This window comes from Stegodyphus dumicola, chromosome 6, assembly GCF_044657685.1.
Source record: "Stegodyphus dumicola isolate Sdum_Otavi_A_Nest chromosome 6, ASM4465768v1".
Classification (NCBI taxonomy): Eukaryota; Metazoa; Arthropoda; class Arachnida; order Araneae; family Eresidae; genus Stegodyphus; species Stegodyphus dumicola.
Window position 1 is genome coordinate 91,943,558 of NC_140773.1, and position 24,730 is coordinate 91,968,287.

A 24,730-nucleotide genomic window follows, 5' to 3' on the forward strand; every position below is an offset into this window, starting at 1 on the left:
TTGCAAGAAACTAGTAGATAAATTAAGTAGAGTAAAATAAAAATGTTTGTGATGATATGTTTTTAAAAATAGAATACATAATAATATAATAGATTTATCATAATATTATCAGAATGGCACAATAGATCTTGATTACATTTAAACAATAAAGAAACTTAATTGAGTTTAACTGCTTTGTTCTCCCTTTTGAACAGAGCATATGATTGGAAATTATGTTAAAACATGGAAACTAATTTATGAGTTAATGACTCGATCAAGACAGTTTAAAATGATTACGCAAATGCAATTTGATATCAGGTTGTGTCAACTAACTAAAAATTATAAAGCACTGAGTTGTGGAACACTTAAATAGTTCACTTTAAAATCAATAAAAAATATCCTTTTTAAATGCTTTAATGCTTTGACAGATTAAATGTTGCATACCAAATGAGGCAACATTGACGAACATTTTATCTCAAATTGATTTTTATGTTTAAGAAATTTAGAAACGTAAAAATATCGAGATTAAATTGACACTGCGTCAAAGATTCTACATTTGAGTTCTATTAAATTTTACAGTGAGAAATTTTATGATTTAATTTTATATTCTCCATTTCATCAGCCAGTCAGTTTATTAATTATCATATATTAAAAAACATGAAATGAAATTTAAAGCAGATAGAAACTGCTTATCTAATTTTAAGTTTAATTACAAATTTTGTTTGGAGCTTTAGACGAATGCCAAGCACGTCATAAAGCCATATGACGAACAGATACATTTATACATTGCTTGGTTTATAAATTATGCTATTTCAAAAGTACAGGGATTGAATTTCAAAATATGTATAACATATTCTTTATTAGTTGTCATAATATATTATATAATGTTTTTATTCCAATTTTTTTATTGTACGTAATTACAATAAAACAATTGGATGTTAATGTTTTCACTCCAATTTTTTTATTGTTATTTTATTGTACGTAATGTTTTTATTCCAATCATGACATCACAAAGGTATTTTTCCCATCTTTTTTCTTATCATAAAGCATTATAATTTGCTGTTAATAACTTCATTTGAGTTTTATAAATAATATAAAATACAACAACTGTCAAATGATTTTCATATTTTGTCTGAAGCTCAAACGAAGATATCTGATTACGAAGAACTATGCTAAAATATTTCTGTTGCACAGATATAGAAACTACAGATAAAATAACATCTGAAGAAAAATTCAAAACTAAGAAGCAAAACATTTGACTTTCAGGTCGACATACAAAAGTGGATCTATGCAGATAATTGCCAGAAAGCATCACATAGTACACTATGGATAACAATCAGTCACCATCATACTTAGTAATCGGTATTAAATTCAATAATGTGTATTTGCAGAGATGTAATGAGTTTCTGCATTTGCAACTAGGTAAGGATATTAGTCGCATGATTGCAAAGGCTAAAATAACCTTCTTCGGAGTTTGTTAATGTCGGAGTTGAAATAATTTCCTTTCTGCAGTCTTAATTGAGTGAAGGTCTTCAATGAATTGAGTGAAACCCGCTAATTTCTTAAATAATTTCATCACGTAGGATGGCAACGAAGGCGGTTCATTTTCCTCATTACAAACATTTGCATTAATGTTACTCCCTGTTGGTTGATCAAAATGAGTAGCTGGGCGACTTAATAATAATCGTACGTGTTTATTTAATAGATAAATTAAACGTTTGACTATCAAACATTTTCTCAGAACTGCTATTACTTCGTATTAAAAGGTATGTATATAAGAATTGTATGAGGGAAATAACCGGATACTCGTAGTATTTGGATAGATTTAGTCGCACAGGTATTAAATACAAAATAGTAAAAATAATAAAAATGTCATATGTGATAAAATACCTTTGTCATTGAACACATAGCTAAGTTTTTTCCAGAAGTCATTTCAATAAACAAAATGAAGCTTGTTAAAGCATTAGATTGGATTTTGACAGGTTTCAAATTAAAAGTCAGACATCGAATAACTGAAATAGCCACTTGAATTGAAAAAAATTATACTGCCCCGTGCGTCTAAGCTAAAAGCTTTCACTCAATTTGGCAATACCATAGATAATGGCACGAACGGTCAAACTTATAGTTTCGTTTTATAATCTTACAAATTCGAGAGAAAAGTTACTTTCACAAAACAGTTGTCCGTACGGAAATAAATCAATATTTGCAAGGTGAAAATTATGTTATTCAAATTTGATACAATTCACTGATGAATCTAGTAAAGGTAAAATACACGCAGTCAAAGTAAGGAACTCGTGCTGCAGAAAGCAAGTTATTCCATGCTGAACTTGTATTGTTTTGGAAATAAGTCTGTGCAACGAATTTACATCACATTATAAGAAAATGTTTTCAAGAATACAAATAGGGAAAGAAAGTAAACGAATTCCTTGGATGATAACGGATAATCAGTACACTTATTACGTATGCATGTTGCTTTTTAAAATGGATGAAGTTGACAAAGTCAAATATAAAGGTTTCTGTAAAAAGAAATAAAGTTACAACGATAATAAGAAACTTAAATGATATAGTCGCTCGTGGCAATTAATATTTTTATATTTTTTAACAGCAAAAAAACATTTACACCAGTTATTTAACGCTTTAAATAAAGAAATTTAAAAAATTCTTTTAAATGCCATGGGATATGAAATAAATAAATGCTAATATAAAATATGAGTTTTAAATTGAAAATTTAAACTAAAAAATAATTGAAAATGGTAGATTTATATAAAAAGTTAGATTATATCATTGGAAAGTTTTACAGCAACTAGAGATAATTCGTTGAATGTTAAACTACCAGAGGTTTCGCTTCCCAAATTCTCTGTGATATATGAAGAATGGTTTAACATTGCTTCAAACTTAAATAATATCAATTGTAATTCTTTTAAATATTATTAAAATTGGAATGATATTTAAGAACTTAAATTAAATTAAAACAAAAAATTCGGTTTCTTAAAAATTAAACACTTTTACAACCAATGAGCAATTATCATTAAGGTGAGTTTGTTTCTTACACTACAAAAAAGACTCAGATTATTAATCGAGTTTAGGAGAAAAATATAAATGTTTGACTATATAACTTTAGATGCAAAGAAAGCAAATCTGGAAATATCCAGATTTTAATAAGCATAATATACTATTTGATGATTTATATTAAACATTCAGAATAAGATAACAAAGGAACACAAAACTATTAAAAGCCTATAAAATTAGGAAAAATAAACAAACCAACCAGAGTAAATTTTATATACAGCTTCTCTGATTTCTAGAGCGGCTGTCATTGATCAGAAAGAAAAAAAATCTGTTGCATACGGCACATCAGATTCTTCATCATTCACATCAGCAATAAACTGATATTAAATATTGTTAGATATTTGCAACAATAAATATCTAATCTATTAAATATCTATACTCTTAAAATCTGTGAGCGTCTGTCTGCTTGCTTGCTTGTTTGTTTTGGACATTTTTTCCTCCGGAACGGTCGGGAGTTGAGTTTCGAGAAAGGTACATCCGGATTCCAAAATCCGTTGGAAACCATTTTAATCATTCTCATCTTCTTTTGGCTTTAATCAAATTATTAATTAAAATATTAATGAAAAAATTTTTGCCCTAATTTTTCCGAATGGCAACAGTCTCGAACGCTGGAGATAAGCTTTATTTCGAAGTGTTGAAACTGATAGCTTTCAAGTCGCAGAGTTTTTTAATAAAATTTTTGTATGTTTTACAAAATTATTATATATTATAAAGGTAAGTGTACAATGGACGTATCGCTAAAACTCAGAAACGAGTCCTAGTACGATCAAGGGGGTTATAGGATATGGTAGCTCCTCGATGAAGAAGGTTTCCGTTTTCAGCTGAATGGCGTGCGTTTGAAGATATAAGTGCTGGTGCTTGTGAAGATATAAGTCTGGATAAAGACGCTCTCTAGAAATTTCTAGAACAGTTCAGAAGATTCAAGAGCATTCCACAACATTCCGGAACATTCTGGAATGTTGTTGAATGTTAGAGAAAAGTTTGAAACGTTTGGGAACATCCCAGATCATTGTGGAACATTCCAGAACACACTCGAATGTCGTGGAATGTTCTGGAACACTGGCACCATTCAAAACCTTTTTTGTATGGGTGGGGCTACAAATTGTCAGGTGTATATAAAGCAAGATCAGTCGTGGTTTCGGACGTCAGTTTCTTATCAGTGATTTCTGAAATATAGCCACTACTGAAAACGAATTCATTGTCCAAATTTATTCAAACACTATTCACAACTATACCAATCCGGAGTGGCTATTTCGAAGAAAAATTTTGGGAACTAAACATAATATTGTTGACGATATCAATTTTAATATTAAAAATAAAATTCCCATTGAAGAGACAATACACAAATGAATTGACACGACGGTAAACGTTGAAGAAAATGTTAACTTCCTTACTGAATTTTTAAACTCTTTGCAAGTACCAGGAATGCCACTACACTGCCTTCGATTGAAAATTGGACCTCCGATGATACTACTCCGAAATATCAACTCACCAAAATATAACATAACAAGGATGGTCTTCAGACTATATAATATAATATAACAAGGATGACTATATAATATAATGACTTCAGACTATATAATATAATATACTATATAATATAACAAGGATGGTCTTCAGACAGCAGCGAATTCGAAGCCGAAATTATAACCGAAAAGGGCAAAGGACACAAAGCATTTATCCCCAGAATGCTACTGATATTTATTGAACTGCCATTCCAATTTAAAACACTGCAATTTCTAATCAAATTAGCCTATAATTGTATAATTAAGAAAGCGCAAGGACAAACTTTAAAATATTGCGGCATCAACCTTAAAGACTGCTTTTCTCACGGTCCGCTATACGTAGCTTGCTCTCGCGCAGGAAATTCAAAAAATTTGTAGATATAATACCCCGGATAACAAAATGAAAAATGTTGTTTATAAGCAACTATTGTAAATAGTCAGAATATGTTTTCCAGGGCCGGACGTAGGAGAGGCACTTGCCTCAGGTGAACAAATACAAGAAACGCCAAATTCGCTATTCGAAATTTAAAATTCAGAAATTTATTTTTGAAATTTATGATTTTTAACTTTTAATTTCGGAATACATCAGTGAATAGTAAGACTTGTTTTTTATAAACAATCCAGCTAATAATAGAAAAAGGAAAAACCATTGGCATTAATTTATTCTCAAAAGACAAGAACTTTCACAATAGTGTATACAATCTTTTCTAACATTAAAATTTGTTATTGAAAGTAGCTTTAAGGAACTAATTACACTTTGTGTAACGAGTTGTATAGACTAAGCTTTCGTACAAAATATTATACTGCCGACATTAGTTGCTCTTTACTGTCTTTATCAGTTTGACTTAAACGCTTAGTCATAACAAACTTGCCTAAGTCCACTAACTAAACATAGAACGGCGAAATAACAGCTGAGTTTGCAATTTAATAAATACTTTCTGAAATAGCATCCGAAGAATAAACAAGGATGATTTAAAATTAAATGTACCATATTATTAGTTAATGCAACATTTTTTTTTAAAAATTTTTTTTTATTAGTACAAAGGGGCTTTGTCTCTGAAGGGCTATTGTTTTCGAATTTTGCGTTGTTCACTATTAATATCCTTTTCACTTTTCAAACTGCTGCCACCAAATGTTAGAGTCCTGCATTATATTTAAAGAAATTAAAAAATGAAAAATCTGCATAAATGCATGTATATTTCTCGGATTGTGATAAAACAACGGTACAGAGAGCCATCGAATTTTGAATGACGTAATCCTACTGCGGATATGGGCACGTGGAAGCCCAAATTTGAAGTCTGGAATTTGTTTTATTATCTATTTCATATTTTGTAACTCTTTAACGAATTTTTAATTAACAAACTCAAGGATTTCAAAGCGAGCAATGGCAACGTCGTACAGAAAAAAAAAAAGCATTTTTATCTCCAGCGCGTGAGACTGCGTATCGGAAATTCTAAAGGATATACACAATTTAAAACTATTTTGCGATATTGCTCTTGAACTGAATTTTATGGTTTAAGTGCGAAGAACGTGATATTCAATAAATAAAGGTAAAGGACAAAATGATAAAAAAAACGCCACCTTTGGAAGTAATTTAAAATCTAAACCCTTTCAGATTTTTTTATGTTTTTTTTTTTTTTTTTTTTTTTTACGTTTGTGTGTGTGTATAAAATTTTTCAATAAACGAGGCGCATGAATCGTAGTTTTTAGATTGCATTCACATTCACGTTGGGCGGAAACTTTAGATTGTTTCATTTAAAATTATTTCTGAAGCAGTTGCTGAAGGATTAAGCAAATTGGTTTATTCTTTGTCAACTGAGATGTAAAGATATATGTTTTTTAATAATTCTGTAGTTTATATTGAAACAGTAAAATATATTTTTAAGTTTTAGAGAGCTAAAAAAGGAGGTCTGAAATTTTGAGTACTTTGAGGAGCATTAAAAACAAACTGTTCTTGCTAATTCTAATGTAATTAATTGATTTTGACATAACAAATACCGCTTAAAAAATTTAGTTTTGTTCCGTTGACTCTAACGGCATCGGTGTAAAAATATATTTAAAAAATAAAATTCTTGTTAAAAATAATTTAAGAAATACTCGTAATACTGGAAAGTTTGAAATAGCTAAAAAGACGCGAGTTTTTCCTTTCTCACGGACCGACCTGTTTGGGGGTCCTTAGCTATAGAGGTTGAACACATGTGTTGTTTGTTTGGAGGCGAGAAAGTATTTCGGCTTTTTCTGAAGAACTGTGTGAAATGTTTATTACCTCGGTGTCGCAACTTTAAATGAATTACGATTGAAAACATTTCTGTGGTTGCGCGGGAAAAAGGGTATGTCACTGTAAAAGAGAGTGCTGCTTTCTTCGAATTTTGGGGATTGTTTATTGCCTTTGTTGTAGTTGGTTAGAGAATGTTCCAGTTTTGTGTAAGATCTTTTTGTGTAAATCTAATTCCATTGATATTTTGAGCCAATTGCGAAATTAGAAGCGTCTTGAGCCTTACCGAGCTTTTAAAATTATTTGCACAAGAAGCAGGAGCAGATTTTGTTTAGCAGATTTTTCAGATTTTATCAATTTTCTCTGACAGGAGAGACCGTAGTTAGCCGGCGGCCTGTGAGGGCCGACCGCGGTCTTCGAGTAAAAGTTATTGTTCCGCCTCCCCGTGGCTCACGACTGCGGGAACTGGTCCGAGCGCGTTGCGGGCTCTCATCGTGATATTTGTCGGCATTGTCACTGCGGCTAGGTCCCGCGTTTTCCCTGGCCCTTCTCTCAACATTTCGGTTTTGATTTCGTCGCTGATGTTTTCTCCCTCGTTGAACAATGCGTTAGAAAGCTCGCGCTGCAGATCCGGATTACTGAGAAGGAAAATTTATTAAGCGGGAAGGTCGTCATCAATTGTTTATTGCGGTTTGCACTTGTCTTCATTGAGAACATCGATGTTTGCGGACATTCGTCTCAACTGAATTTATTATTGTAGTTAATCGGCGAAGCTGACTACTTGATAATCGCTTTCTACTAATCGACGGTGTGGTATTCTTGAGAATGAGGTGATGTGTTGGATGGAGTCATCAGACTTGGTTTCAGATAGCGATTGAAATAGCCAACGGTGAATGTCTTGAACAGTTATCAGACTTTGGGTTTTGTCAACTATTACGTATGGACCGAATATTGTTTCCGACGTGTTAAAGAATTGCTCCGGCTGCTCCTTGAGTCTTACAGACTGTTATGTATGCGGCTTAAATGAGTGTTTATATATATTTTCTCTCATTTTTTACTGGTTATTTAATTATTAATTGGAGAAAGCGATTAAAAATATTTAATTGAGATGAATAATAATTTAAATTAAACTGAGAGAAAATAAATCTTTCTTAAAAGATATTTTCATTGAATTGATGTGCATTCAGTATCATATCAAGTAGTTTAATTATTTACTAATTGGTTCATACAAGAAAGAAAAAACATTTTAGAAAACTCTTTTGTTCCGGAGGAAGTGGGACTTATATCACCTGCCCTCAAAATCGGCAGAATTTTTATTTAAAGGTGTATTTTTTTAACCCGCCAGCACAAGCGACGGGTATGTCATACCCATGTGCATATTCCTTTTTGTATATTTCTCGCCTATTCTTTCATAAAAGAACGAAACTTGGTGTAGCTGAGTTCAAGGTCACATACTTAAATGGTGGAAATTCCTGAGATGGCAGGTACAACTGTTTTTTAGGAACAGCATTGTTCGGGCATGTCATACCCGCGCGTGTATTCGCGTTTTCAAGCTTTTAGTATAGGTTTTTCTTGAGTAGTAAGCATGGCGCCGTATATTCCGTACGATGAAGAGATGAAAAGTTTGAGAAATCTCCTTGAAACAATTTCTTCTGATGAGAATTCATTTAGTGAAGAAGATGAAGATGTTGAGGACGAAGAATATAATAGTAATCCTAATTCATCTATAGAGAGTAGTGATTCAGATACAGAAACATAAAATGAAGCTCTGGAATGTAGTAATGAGTTTTATGTTGGAAAAAAAAAAATGAAGTAAAATTGAAGAAAAATAAATTTCGGGCTAATGTAAAATAAATTTCGGAAAAATAAATTTCGGGCTACTAGCACTAGTTGTCCATCAACGTCTCAGCTTTTGAAATTACAAAAGAAATCTAATAATCAGAAAGAGTTATAAGGTGTGTTCACCCGGGAATTACCTTTAACTTCATTGCAGCTGGTAGTGTATACGAGCCAGTTTCCCTTAGAAAGTCCTCCATGAAGGCATCCCTCGCCTTCATGGAGATAGCTCTTAGGCAGATAGCTCTCGAGGCTTTGCCATAATCACACCTACACGTACAATGCAACCGGTAGAAAAAAGAAAAAGCAGAAGAAATACTGGTGAAATTCACAATTTCTGCAGTAGATAGGCATCTGCCTGTGCCTGATGATTCCGGATTATACCCAAGTCCATTACTGCCCTCCCAAATCCAACCCCTAATAGAAAATGGTCCTGGATATTATAAAAATCTTGTTTCCAGTTTCAGTTTCTCGAAAGACAAAAAGGGACGTCAGTTTTTTATATGTACTTTTGTCAAATCTTGCCAAACAATGAAGGAGTTAAAAGGGATTGGTTACTAAATTCTGCTGAAACAAATTTTGTTTATTATTTTTGTTACAAAATTTTTAACAATTTCAGCAATGTAAAATTGAGTATTTCTGAATTTAAGGACTGGAACCATTTAAATGAGAACTTTATGAAAAAATAAAATGCATTTCCGGAATCTACGCCTTTGGACCGATTTCTTAGAACGATTACGAAAGAATAAACTTGTTGATTTGGAATTTCAAAATTTATTAAAAAAAGAGACTAAGCATTGGTGCCATGTTATTGGAAGAATTATCTGTGCCATTCAGGTTTTAGCCAAACAAAACTTAGGCTTCCTTGGTTCCAGTAACAAATTATTCGAAAGAAATAATAATTTTTAAAGTGTATAGAAATAATCAGAAAATTTGACCTTAATTTGTCTGTAATATTAATAAAATTCAAACTCAAAAAATATGCTTCATTACCTTGGAGATAAAATTCAAAATTAAACAATTAGCTTATTGGTGAATAATATAAAACAAATTATTTTAAATGAGGTCAAACAGGCAAAGTATTTTTCAATTTTACTTGATTGTGCCCCTTGTACTTTACTTGATTGCCAGCCATCAAAGTCACATATCGGTTTGCATGAGGTATCTTAATTTAGAAAATACAGACACGAGTATTGAAGAAAAGGTTTTAGTACTTTGTGTTACAACAGATACGACCGATGAAGGAATAACAATATTCTTATAAAAGACTTTAGAGAAAAATTGTTTAGATCTTAATAATTTTCGGGTATAAGGATACGACAATGGTTCAAACATGAGAGGTAAACAGTTTTCGTGTAATTATGCTAAAATCGTTGTTTTTCTGAGTTATAAACATATGTTTAACATAATATGTAACTGCACTTACCTTTTTTTATGTAGAATAACAAAAACAACAAGCAATCATAAAAAAAATCACAAAAAAGATAAATGTTGCACAAATTACTACAATTGCAATAGTAGACACAAAATAAGGATTAAGCAATTTGTCGAATGCGTCTACGGCGCCGGCGTCTACCCTTACATAAGCATCGGCATCACATCACGTGTTTTCACGTTCAAATAAGACAGAAAAGAACGCCGCAGACGAACTCCTGCCCTTGTTATAACCTTTCGGTCAAATGGGACAGTGCGCTAGAAGGAAGGGGCACTAAGACATGGCAAGCTCGAGGCAGCCTTAACACAGTTAAACGCCCCAACCCCTAAAGGCGATCCAAGAAGTCGCTAATCTATCGGTCGAGCCGATGATGAGCTAAGTCGGCTGAGTTGACTGGAACACTCAGTAACTCAACGTTCCTCGCCTCCGTCTGCCCGTTGATGGCAGATGGTAAAAACATCTGCAGGGGCACCAACCCTTCAACCCATCAACAGGGGCCGAGCCACCAATCAACACTGGTATGTAGACGTCTGCTTTAGACATTCCCAGGTGGAAACCAAGGAAGGATATGAATATGCAGTTTTGAAGCTCGAGGCGCCCACTCGAAACCTCAAGCAATTTAAGGGCTCGCTGAATTCGCCAACTCCACCGACGGGGGTGTTTCGCCTCAGACAACCATGAATATCTGACCATATAGCTCCTAGCTCCACCACAACCAACAGAAAGGACAAGACAGTACCATATGGTCCCTGTTAACCAGCCAGTTCAGCGATGACTCCAGTCCTGCGAAGACTGATTTTAAACACCTGTGGTCGAGACTTCGTAGGTACAGATCCTAACCAGTAGCTTCCCAGATTTTACCTGAGTCGACCACCGGGGAGGCTTTTAAATAAAACAAGAATTTTCCTGTTCAGACAGGCAGCGAGATGGACTGCTTGATTTAATAACTGCCCGGCACCTCTTTGACTCGGCGCCGTCGTGCGCCGCACGACCCTGCTCCTATTGTCGGCGAGGGTCTGAAGCATATCCTTGTGTTAAAATGGAACCCTGCTGGTTTTTCGAGCGAGGCTAGCTCTTGTTGACCTCTCTATTCGGCGGAAGGGTTTTTGACTTCTCAGAATAGCCTAGAAGTATTTCGTTTGAATTATGGAGAGGAAAGACAGCTTCTGGAAGTCGATTATACTCCTCCCTATAAAGTCTCAGTTTCGCACCCTGATGGGTTGCTGGATTTGGGTGACCGTTTCTTTTTCACTCTTCGCCAAGTTCAAGACTCCCGCCAAATGAAGAAAAAGCGACTGCGCAATTTTTCCGGGGGTAGGGGCAGAGCGAGCGGTAGCTGCTCTAGTCGAAGAAGGTTTGTACTTCCCTGCCCTGAACGAGCGACAACGTCACCCTTGTGCCCCATGGACCTTATAAGAGATATTTTTCTCATAAGGTCATTGTGTAGCGCAGACATGGTGGGTTGTCTCTCAACACCTATTGGATCTTTCCAACGAAATCTGCAGTGCTGCCTGAAATTTAAATCTAACCTATTATTTTTTTCGTTTTTCTAGTTTACTCGGCTTGGAATGGCTTCATTTCGTCTGTGCGTGAAATTCCTTCTTTGGCACGTCTCTGGTTGTAACTGCGTACTGCAGGTTTTTTTTAACTAGTATTTAATTTGCTGTGTCACAAAAATAATGAATGATAAAAGTTTCACTTCCGGTGTAAGCCGGTTCCTTGTTGACCTATTGCTAACCTATTCAGTACTTAAGAACAGATGCTAACTCCTACAAAATTGCTGTTTAATGTGTTTCATGTGTCCACCGGCCTGAAATGCGTAATTTCAAAAATTTGATTGATTAATTTGATTGATTTTACAATTGTGTGAAAGTGTAAATTGTTTGTGTTAAAGAAAACAGATGTGTGGCCCACCGATGGTATTGAAAATAGAACGGAAGGTATGTTTTACATTTTGTTATAGTTAATTGATATTGCCAACATTTCCACCATTAAAAGATGACAATTAGAATTAACTTTTTGTAATAGCTCTAATGTTTTTCTCAAACTAAATGTGTGAGATTTAAGTTTGCTCAATTTGTCTGTTTTAATTATTTTTTTAAAACACTGGAGCAATTGTACTTCTATATAGAGTTTAGGTTGCTCTTTAAATTCATAAAGCAAAAATTTGAGATAGATTTCTTAGCTATACTTACTATATTGTGTTACTTTCATATTTGTAATGACTATATGTATGCACCTTGTTCAGTATATATATTGCATTTGACCACATAAACTCTAGTTATGTTCAATGAGTTTTTACATTTATTTATGGCGCCTGAAATTTTCATAAGCAATTTAATATTTAACAATATAAAATATTTCTGAAACTCTTTGCTTTAACTTAGATATAACTTGACTGATCTTCATTAATAATTAGGCACTGATTACAAACATTAATGGATTTCTCCTCTTAATTAAAGTTAGGCATTATGAAAACGATCTTATTCTCAACAGAGAAAAGGAGCATTAACTACAATAAATTTGTTATTAGAGCATTATCATAAAGTGCAATTAATGTAATTTTTCACTTCGTGTTATTTTTACTCATAAAATCTTTTAAAGAAATTTTTTCAGCAGCGTTCTATGATATTAACTTCGTGATGCTGTTAACACAGGACAAGGTTAAAACTTTTCAATCTTAAACGAAGTTCAATTTTAAAATCATTAATTCAATGATCACTGATATATTTCATTAGCTATAAACTAATGATATATTATTATCTATAAACTAATGTAATGAATTACGAAACCTACAAACAAAATTATTTAAAAATATTTGGAAAAACTGTTTACAGAAGATGAAGTGATTAATTGTGTTTTATCTAAAAACAGCATCTATCTGCATGGTATATGTCTAAATATATATAATTTTTTATGTTGAGCTTGAAGTATATAAAATACGCTACGTTTCAATCTGAGTTTAGAAATAATGCATTACGTTCTTTCATATAAAATTAAAATTAAATATATATATAAAATTTAAATGAAAAAATAGAAGTGACTGAGATTAAGTTCTTTCAGAATATATCATAATTATGTTAAAAGATAAAAGTTGTCAGTAGCTATAAATTGTAATTTAAACCTTAAGGGTTTTTTTTTTTTTTTTTTACATAAAATATTTAATTTTCTGCTTGATTTAGTTAAGTGACTAGCGACATGTTTTGTCAAATGTAAAGGAACGAAAAATATAGTAGAAAGTATGGAATTTTCGAATTATGATATAAATATGATATTATAATTATGGAAGTGCTCAAAATTATGAAATATCGTAAGCGATATTGATTGGGAAAACAAGAATGAATGAAGCCGTTTTTAATTTCTGATAATCGGATATTATAGGAAAAGCCCTATTAAATTACTAAAATATGCTAGTTTTGGTGCTCCAAAAGCTCTACATTTACTTCTTAAATCTGAAAATTAATTTTGCCATGGAGGTTTGAAAACATTTCATTCATAAATGTTAAAAAAGTGCTTTGTTTTAGAATATTAGAAATTGTATAAATGCTTTACTCTTAGATGAAAATCCTACCGAATATTTATTTTTGACCTCCTTTTATGAAAAATATATAATATTTACTTTGATTGATTATTGGTTTTTAAATTATGAATTATATGGGAAGACATAAAAACAACTGCAGAGACATTCTAAACGTTGATAAAAACATATTTAAGAAAAATCAATCAAATACTGCTACTAATATGATTAGTAAATAATTATTGAATTTTTATACATGTTGTAATTACCTGTTCTTTTTTCTGCAGGAAAAGGAGTAGATGTTACTAAGGCCACTGAATTACTCCGACCTTTGACATTTGATGCGTATATCACGAGAACATAGGATGTGCCTGGAGACAAATTTCTTATTAGAAAAGTCGGCTTGTCCAGCTTTGTGATGTTATCTACCATGTGTTCAACTAAAGAGTTGTAAATCTCCATGTGGAACATTTGTGGTAAACTTCCATTGTAGCCAGCCTCGCATTCTATTAGCAAGGATTGGGAAGTGTGGTTTGTTATGACGCAGTCGTGTGGCGATTCTGGAGCCCCTAAAAAAGTAGGAAAAAACTCATTACTAATGAAGGTTAGAGAAAAAAAATATTTCTATATTCTCTAATGTCTCCGAAACATTCAAGAATGTCAGACTTATAAATTCCGTGACATTTTATTACTTGTATATAGATTTAAAATCATAAGTTAAGGCGAAATCTGCTTGGTGCTATTTAAACTTGTGATGGTTCTTTTTCTGAATAAAAATAATGATAACAGTAATTGAAAAGAGATCATTACAAATATAGAATCATTAAGTTATATTGATACAGGAACGTGAAAAATGGGCAGTGCGTTTCCCGGTATCCAAACTCCAAACTTTCTGGATACGCGTCGAGTGTGCTTTCAGTTACATCACGAAGGCACGTAGAAAGGATGGAGAAAATACCTTATACAGTTAACCCCCGTTTTGAAATTCCCTCACCTTTATCCCCACTACTGAAAAGGACCACTTTTTCTAGAAACATAAGCAAACATATTAAACGACCACCTATTGAAAAGTACAAAATCTTACGGAAGAGCAACCATCTTAGAGAAGGTTCACCACACTTAGCTTCCTGTAAGTCTCCAAAGCCTTTTAAATAGATTAGATTAGAAGACTACTTTTAGAAGTTTAGATAGATAAAATTCTCTTGATAAATAAAACTTTATTGACAATTTCTACTCTTGTAAAACTTTTCCCGCTGGGATTATGGATAATTGATCATACATAAGAGCATCTTTTTTAAAAACTAGCGCTGTGAAGGTTTAAACATGACGTTTGTTTTGGTCATAAGTGAGAATAATTTTTAAAAGATAATTTTAGCGTAAAAAAAGTAACCTTGGGCTTGATTTTTTATTCACAAATTATCTGTAAGATTGATATCACTTCTTTCTTTTTAATGAACTTATTTTCATTAAGAACAAAGAGTATTGATAAAGATAAAAATTAAAATGTGCATCATTTTAAGCTTGAACATTTCTATGTGTTAAAGTCCTAATTTTAATATGTTTCTTCTTAGCTTTAAAACGAAATATTTCCATGAAAATTTATTTTTACTCATAATTTGTTTTGGTTTGGTTTACTAAGACTACGGTGAAGCACACTACGGCTATCTGCCTAAAGGAAAAGAATTCCTTCGTGGAGGACTTGATAAGGGAATGTGGCTCGTATACACATTGCATATGGGGAAAATCACGAGAACGTCCATGCAGCCAGCCCCTTCGCGAGCATTAGAGCCACAGTCGGAACTATCAGTGTTCGGCGACTTTACTGTTCGGCTACTTTTGGGCTTTACTATATAAGACATAGATTTGAATATAGCGCTTATTATCTGCAACTAATGGAACACCATTACATAACAATACAACTAAATTATTAGTAATTATCATAATAAAGAAAAATAAGCTTAAAAAGATCAAATTATCAAATACATCTAGAGGCACACAGAATTCGATACATTATGAAAACAAATTTTTCTTTACCCTGATTGAAGTACAGACAGGTTAACTGCGCTATGATAATTTTTAAATTTTAAGTAAATTTATACATAAGTACATATATGTATATATATTTATTATATACACAAAATGTTTGTACTACCTTTTCCTAATTTACTCAGAAATTCATATTTTCTAAATTCACACATTTTGAAAAATTATAATTGATAAATATTAATTCAAGACGTATTTTCTCTGGTGAATTTGGAGCTAAATCGTTAATTCGATGACTTTCTGTTATTATTTTTATTGACAGATAATAGAGGGCTCACGTAATTATGCACAATACTAAAACTTGACATCAACTGGAAAACAAATATAAAGCTTCATCTTAATATACATGTACTTTTCCTAACATTCTAGAGTTAGTGGAAGTCGACCAATCATAGCTTCGGATGATTTCAAATCAACTAGAAGATTCGGATATCTTGACTTTGAACACTCAATCAACATGTGATGTAAACAGAAACGTCTATCACATAATAACACGAAAATAGACTTATAAATATATTTTAGGAATTCTGTAACTAATAATTGCTTCGTACTATTAATCATTTGCTTTAAGTTTTACATTAGTTGATTTGTTTAAACTCCTCAGACAGAAAGAGTTTTGAAAATCTTAGAAAATGTAATCAACAAATTGATTTTATCTAAGTTGCATATCATGATATAAGAACGTGACTATTAAAATATAACTTTTATAAACAAAAGTGTTTTCGAAGGCAAACATTTCATCTTCACTCAAATGCAGTTTAATTTGAATATTAAAAATATTATTTAAAAAATTAACCTTCATATAATGAAAGGCTTTTAAATGCTTTAATTACGAAAGCCACCCTTAGTGATTTATAACCAATACAGACAAGTATACAGTAGTGATAGTCATTAGAAAGAAAATTTCAACAACTTTCATATTCACTTGTTCTATGAGCTTGTCAGTCTTAGATTTTAATACAGATTTATTAAAACTCTAAACAAATGTAAATGCTTATGATGAAATATAAATTTATTTGAATACTTCTTCCTTAAGCAACAAGAAAAAATTATGTATGATTAGTACGCTTATGCTTAATTCTATTTCAAGCGATTTTAAACTTAAGAAATGCGATTTTGGTTTTCAAACCAGAGATCGAGCCAAGATGTTAAGACTCAATGCAGTTTACTTTTACTGTATTTTCCGTCCATAAATAAGTAAACATACAACTGCTATGCTATATTAAGAGATAATAAAGTCTTACGATGGTTTATTCACTTGAAAATGCAATAATTTAAAATCTAGATCCGTTTGTTTGTATTTTCTTTTAGAATTAAAAACAGGATTGAAATAGATCTTAAAAACTAAGATGGTCATATCTGATTACTTTTTTTAATACTTAATTTTGTTGGATTCTTCTTTCAGCTGAGAAATTCCCAGAGAAAAATAATGGCCGAACAATTTATATAATTGGTTACTTAAAGTAATGTTTCTTCCTTCTAAATAACTCCAAGAATTCTGTTCCATATTAGTGCAAAATAGCTCTTATTGCTGCATTATTAATCACATTATTAATCTCAGATGAAGCAAGGATGCTCACTTTGTAATGAATCAGATCAGGTATTTTCTAATCTGAAGAAATATTCTTACGATCATTAGAAGCATATCTTCCGAGTGCATCAGATTAATATTTAGGGCTAAGAACACAAGGCTTTAATTGTCGCATTTTTCTCAACAATTTTCCTATGTTAATAAAGTTATACATGCGTTTAGGTTGTGAATATTGACTTTTTAATAAATTGCCCTCTGCATCATCTACTGTACAATTTAATGTCTACCAGTTTATTAATTTGGTATATCAGTTTTATGCTTTTAACCCAGATTTTGCTTAACAATAATTTATTTCATAAATTAAATTTCATTTTTTTTCCGTTAGAGGGCACCTAAATGATAAAACTACGAAATATACCTCCGCGGTTAATTATTTCAATAAACAAACATCTAAATGAAAAAACGTACTTTGTAAGCTTTTTATAAACAATTTTGGTTTGGAGGGAGGCCTTATACACATGGACCTTATAAGAGATAGACTAACCCAGTGGACGGGGCGCGCGTCACCGACATGTCGGCAAGAAAGAGTAGGAACGATCTGGTTTACTTTAACACTGAAAGCTATGGCGTTTGTATCACATAACTCATTTTAATTATTAAATGTGATACGTTGTGATAAAGCCACAGTTTTTTCCAAATAGGATTTAATATATCTCATTAAAGCACTTTTTACTGCATTTCGCGCATTTTTTTCACGCGTAATTCTTGTACAAACATCTTTACTTTGGTAAATTTGGTAAAACGATAAAAACTCTAAGCACAAAATTTATGAATTTAATTTTGCGTAAAAATAAAGTAAAATTAAATAAGATTGATAGTACGCGATGCTTTGAAATAAATAAGGTAAAATTAAACAAGATCTGATATTTTTTTTTTTTAATTTAATGAACATTTTCAGGCAGTGATTATCCAAACTATAATAACATTACAAAACGATCATATTTATTTGATTATATGATCATTAAATTATTAACATTAAAATGGATTAGTTATTTTAATAATTCTTAAAATTCGGAGCATAAAATTTTCTGAGCGTAATGAAGGATAAAACAAAAAGATGAAATAAAATCTAGAAGCACTCATATTTTATATTACGCCCAAAAGGAACCTTTTTTTAAAGTTTTGTATGTTACCTATATTTATTGAATATCATGTTCTTCCCCCGTAAACCACATACATTTGAAAACAGAATAAAATTTCCACACTGGAGATAAAACTGTTATTTTCCATGCAGTGCTCGCTCTGAACTCTTTCAGTTTGTTAATCAAAAATTCGTTAAAGTTTTACAAAATATGAAATAGATTAAAACAAATTCGAAGTTCGGCCGTCCAGATGCCCTAGTTCGGGTGGAGGATTACATTATCCAAAATTTGATGGCTCTAGATACTGTCGTTTTTGTCACAGTGCGAAAAACATACATGTACTCATGCAGCTCTTCTTCATTATTTAATTTCTTTACATATGATACTGGGCCATAATACTTGGTAACAACAATTTGCAAGGAGACACGGATATTTATAGTAAAACAGCGCGAAATGCTGCTTCGAAACTAACAGCTTCTCCAGGCTACCGCTCCTTTTGGCTAATAAATTAAATTAACAGTAAATAAAAAAATCTTATGCAGAACTAAAAATAAATTTAAAAAAATAATCACTATAAAATACAAGCAAAATTAATTATTACGGTTAAATACAGTTTTAATATTAGAATTAAATGTATAAAAATTTTTAAGGAGTCAAAAGTGTTTATCACTATGATGTATTATGAAATATAATTGAAATAAAATTCTTTTATTGAAATTGTGCTATAATACTCATCTATAATTTTAGAAAAGCAGCACAATTTAGAATGCTGCACGTTATCATGATAACGTGAAGTCTACAGCGCTTATCAAGGGTCTTCCTTCACTTCTGTATGTACTGTCAAATTTGGAATAGCAACAATAACCTTAAGATAATACATTCTTTCGCGTATGATTATCAGAGTTTTAGAAATTTTCCATTACTCTATCATGATAAATGGATGATGCTTTTAAGATTCTCCTTATGCATATATGTAATATCGAGGTTCAGAATAACAACATTAGGACACTATAACTCTTTCCCACTATCCTATCATGATTATTTTTACACATATGACGCCGGAAAGACTGGCTTCACAAACAAGACATGACAAGAATGTATTACGATAAGTGTTGATGAAATCATTTCGTTAATGTATGTTTTAGATAATTTTTGCTATTTAAGAATGCTACGTATTTCTATATCATTCAGAATTGTCGTTAGATTCAAAAGCGAATATGAGGAATATATGTGATACAGAGTTAAATGTGGAATTATACGAAGAATTTTATTCACGAAATGAAGCTGATATTTTGCTAGATGAACTATCAAATTATGATTTTAAAAATATTAGTTTTGAAATTAATGGGACTCAGTATGTTCCACGAAGAAAAGTACTCGGTTTTGGTGATGAAGGACTTAGTTATGAATTCTCTGGAACGAGCATTTGTGCAGAACCATGGACTCAAACTCTTCTAAATGTAAAAGATTATGTTGAAACGATAACTGGCAAAAAATATAATTTTGCTTTATTGAACTATTATCCTGACGGAGTGGCGAAAATTTCAACGCATAAAGACAATGAAACTTGTCTCGAACCTGAAAGTGATATACCTATCATCAGTTTAGGTGCAAAACGTCAAATGGTATTTACCAGGCGAAATTTCACATCTCGAAGCGTGGACTTAACTCATGGAACTCTCCTTGTAATGAAACCCCCAACGAATCAATTTTGGATGCACGGAATACCCTCTCAACCTGACGTTAAAGATCCTAGAATTAGTATCACATTCCGAAACATAAAAATTTCGAAAATTAAAAAAACGACGCTTGGAAGATAATGAGGATGAACTTCCAGAGGATGACTGGTTTGCCCACTATATGAAGTCTGTTCCTGAAAATATCTTCATGCCGAATAATCGAGAACAGAAAAAAGAAAGTTCGAAGTTGATTGCACAGTGGACTCTTGGTTGGGGATATTTTGTGTCCATAAATCAGTTTGAAAACAGAATGAACATTCATCTACGTGAATGTGTGGAACAAAATAAAATATTATACCCTACTACACGCGGTGTTGTTATAACTCCTGCAACATGGCAAGAATTTTCCTCAAAAATATATGAATTTAATCTTGTCTATACGAGTGCCAGCATCATTTGCAATAATGAGTTGGTAGTTTTCAACAAAGAAGGTGAGTGTATTTTTCAACAAGTTTTTAAACAAGATGAAAATTCTTTTAAACTAAAACCTACATACCTAAAAGTAAACTGTGATATTTTAAAAAAATTGAAAGAAATTATTCCTGATGTATCTAATACTTTATATAAAAGTTTTTTTGAAATTATTTTACCGTTGCAAATCAAATGTAAAAACAATTGTTCGGATATGGTAAGTGATGATGATGAACTTTTTAAAGAACTCATAAACTCTATCAAAACTGAATTAAATTCTGTGATAAAAAAGCTATATAAATGCGAAGGTTGCATTGTAAATCATCCTTCACAAACAAGACATGATTGCATTATAATAAGTGTTGAGGATAGAATTAAATATATTGGTGAAGATATATTTTTATGTATTAATTTTAAAAATATAAGAGATTCTTTAAGGCAGAAAAAAATGTTTAATTTATTTTGTAATAGGTTTTTTGAATCGAAATGTTATGAAGATTATAAAAATGCACTAATATAAGTACAGCTATTCTATTTAAATTTCTGTCTTTGGTTGATGTTATGAGTATTTTTTTTCCTTATGTTTTTTTAATAGAAATATATTGAAATTTTAGTTTTAATTTTAAAGCAAACATGTATATCAAATGTCAGTAAATGGATATTGTTGTTAATTTGATATTAACTAATGAAAAAAATTCTAAGTGTATTTTATGTATAATACAGAAACTTGTTCTTTGGAAATAAATAAATGTATTTAAATAGAAAAGCTTCTTGGTGAAATGAATGTATTTTTATTTTTTATAACAATTTTTTTAAGTATTGTATGTTTACAGTGCAGTATATGCTTCAAGTGATTCACTCGTGTTGAAAATTTAAGAGTTTATGAAGCGATTATTCGCTGAACTTATGTGATATATTTGCGAGGTTTCTTGAATACCAGTAATCTGGAGAGATATTTGAAATCTCATGAAAGAAACATCAGATGTAGTGTATGTCCTAAGAAATTTAAGTTTATAGTTTGAAAAGTCGCGAAGCTTCTCGTCTTAGAATTTTGTAGTGAATAATCACAAGTTCTTTTCATGTAAAAAGGATATGAAAACTAATAAAGTTACTTTTAAGAGTAAATCATGATAAAAAATATTTAGTGAGCATAAGAATTTAAAACAATATGAATCTTTATTGAATGTTCGGACATTTTTTCAAGTAAAACAGAATTTGAAGAATATCTCAGGAAACTTTTTTTTTTAAATGTTGCCGGTGTCAAAAGAAACAGAAATATGCTGATGATGATGTTTTGAAACAGCATGATACTTCTCTTCTTATAAATTGCATCCATTGTTTACAAGTGTTTAAAAGAAAAAGTGATCTCTTACACCACATTCGAATGCGACATGATTTGATGTGAATCTTATAAAAACGAAGAAACGTTGACATCGTTAATACATGCAAGTCTTCTAAAATCACAAGTCTTAATAGTATGTTCGCAATTGAATCGATTTGCTAGAACATAGAAAATGATCATGTCTTAGATGTACTTCTTGAATATATAAAATTGTAGTTAGTAGGGAAAAAATGAGTTATGATGTAGTTTTACACTGAGTTATGATATCGGTGTTTGAAATGGTAATTAATAGTTACATTTAAAATGTGTCGTGAGTGTGAAAATGCAGAAATAAAAGAGCTTTGGCGAATTTAATAAACGCGGTTCAATGTGGTTGATGGAAAAATTTGTTCCATGTGAATTAAATAGTGTAAGATATGAACCTCTTTCTCTCAATAGTTAATTATTCAATTGTAAGACAATTAAACTTTAAATATATATGCATATAGTACATGTAATGATTAATATTACATTGAATTATGTAAATAACTGATGATATGTGTATTAACATAGTGAATGTTCGCTTTTATGAATTTCTAAGCATTACTTTAAATACCATTCATAAAACCTTTATCTCATATATACAAACATGACAATATCTATTGAGTTTTCGTTTATTCTTTGGAATGTATGAAAGTTTAAATATTTTTTTTTAATTTAATGTAGATTGGAGTAAAATATCTGTATCTTTCTTCATTTCAATCGGTAATATCTGTATGCTGGTAAAGGTACGTATGTTCGTAAGAATTATACTGTGTCACATTTTTGACAATCTTCTTTCATTCATATTAGCTAATAAGAGAATTATTGAAATTAGTAAAGTAATGAAAATCAACATTATTGAAAGAAAAAAACTCTAAAAAGCATTTACATTTCCAGAAATATATCAAAGTTCCTTTTCTTAAAAACACCAGGTGTATCGTAGTTTTTATTTCTATTTCGTTAAAAGCTGAACTTGTAAAATAAAAATTTTCTATTAGTGTAAGGTAAACAAAAAAAAAATCAAGAGACAATCCGTATCATGAATGAAATTCAAGTCTTACATCGGATTAAAAAGAAATATTCTGAATCTAAATGTTTATGCCTATTTAGCACAAAATGTGTTTATTTGTGTTATAAATTTAACTAAAACCATTCTTATAACAGTATGTTGCCTTTAAACTGAGTAAAAATGTCAAGTATATTTTCTGATGGTACTGATATACTTGCCAAAGAAGTTCTAAAAACCTCAAAAGTCGAAAGAGCATATGATAAGAGTCTCCTTTCCTATCGCTACATCAGTTACAGGTTAAGGGGCGTCTTGAATGGATGAAGGTAATGTTTGTGCAAAAATATAGTAGTTCTATTTTGAAATGAGAAATAATTCACTTTTTGTCAATTAAGGAAACTTGTGGTATTAACAGACAGAATGTCAGTGAAAGACATTGCGTTTGCATAGTGAATTATGAAGGTATTAAAAGATAGTAAAGAAGGTGAATTAAAGAATTAATTTGAAAAAATAAGGTAAGGCTATCATTAAAAGAAAAAACTGTTCGAAAGATGTATATTAGAATTAAAAGTTAGATGTTAAAATTTAAAAAGATGTAACAGAGTAAAACCAAAGACTACTGGTAATTCCCATCTGGAAAACAGTAATTTGACTACGATATTGAAAAAGTTGGTTTTAAAAATTTCTTTATGCATGTGATGCAAAACAATTGCTACTTTATCATGAGTGCTGACATAGATGCAATTAGTGTATGAAAAATAGTAAAATTAGTATAATCAGTGTCTCTAAAACATGAAAAAATAATAATGTGACCAGTGTAAATTCATTTGAAGTACTGAAATATGCCATAGACTAAATACCAGAAGATGTAAGAAATATTTTGGTATGTGTGGATGAAACACTGAATGTGGTTGTAAAAGTAGAAATGAAAATTATCAACACACATAAAGGTAATAGGGATTTAAAACTAAACATGATGTTAGAAACTTTGAAGATCGTAAAGCTATATGAGAAAGAAATACATTTAGATATAAATGGTATTAAACTGTAAAGTTGTGAATGGAAATTTCTGAGTAAAACCTGTAGATGATCTATTATGATCGGAGAATAAAACAAGTATTTTAAAAATTGTAAGGAAATATTTGAATATGGAGTAAATGAAAACAATCCATATCGTTAAAATGAATAAAAAGGGATAAAATGTTGGAATTACGAGTGATGAGACGGAACTAAAAACATTATAATAAATAAGTTAAATAAGAATTAAGAAATATAAACACAGAAGGGAAATCATGAACGTAAGAAAAGCAATTAGCAGTTATAGACTTAAGTTTTTAAAAAAAAATATTCGGTAATGTAAGGAAGATATTGTTAAACATGTAAAAGAAATTAGAAATTCTGTAGAAAATTTAGTAAAAGAACTAAGATCACGAAAAATAAACGTTTCTTTTTTAATAGAATTTCAAACCACTAAGTTAAAGTGTGTATAGAATACTAGAATGGTTTAAAAAAAGTAAATGAAGTTAAAATTCAGAATATATTGAACATTATAACGTTAAAAAAAGTGTGAAATTACATCTAAAATTAAGTAGTGTAACAAATAAACAGCATGTGCGGGAACGTTTGTGAAATATAATATATAAGTTAAAAATCAGGGTATGCTGAAATGGTATGAAAGCTATGAAAAAAAACTAGTATGTGGAAATTAAATAAAATATTACAAATTAGAAACGTTAAGTATTAAAAAATATGACAGTAAATAAATATGTTATTATGAACAGAAAACCTGAGAAATAAGTTAAGTTTCATGGAACACTAGAAAGAATAAAAGTATCAGAATAAAATTGAGTAATAAAAAAAAAATATCTTGTAGTTTCATTAAAGGAAAGTCTTTTTTTTTTATTTGTTTCTTTTACATTGTTTTCAGAGTCGCGCAATG

General features: G+C 30.9%; 1 protein-coding gene across 2 annotated transcripts in view; it reads right to left on the bottom strand.

Annotated features, from left to right (window-relative positions):
- LOC118185611 (protein turtle-like) overlaps positions 1-24,730 on the bottom strand; it is an 886,541-nt gene that overhangs the window by 146,471 nt on the left and 715,340 nt on the right. For both annotated transcript variants that reach the window (XM_085818674.1, XM_085818673.1), the window contains exon 8: positions 13,826-14,125. In XM_085818674.1, coding sequence (XP_085674800.1) covers positions 13,826-14,125 — 300 coding nt within the window. The remainder of the gene's footprint in view (positions 1-13,825; positions 14,126-24,730) is intronic.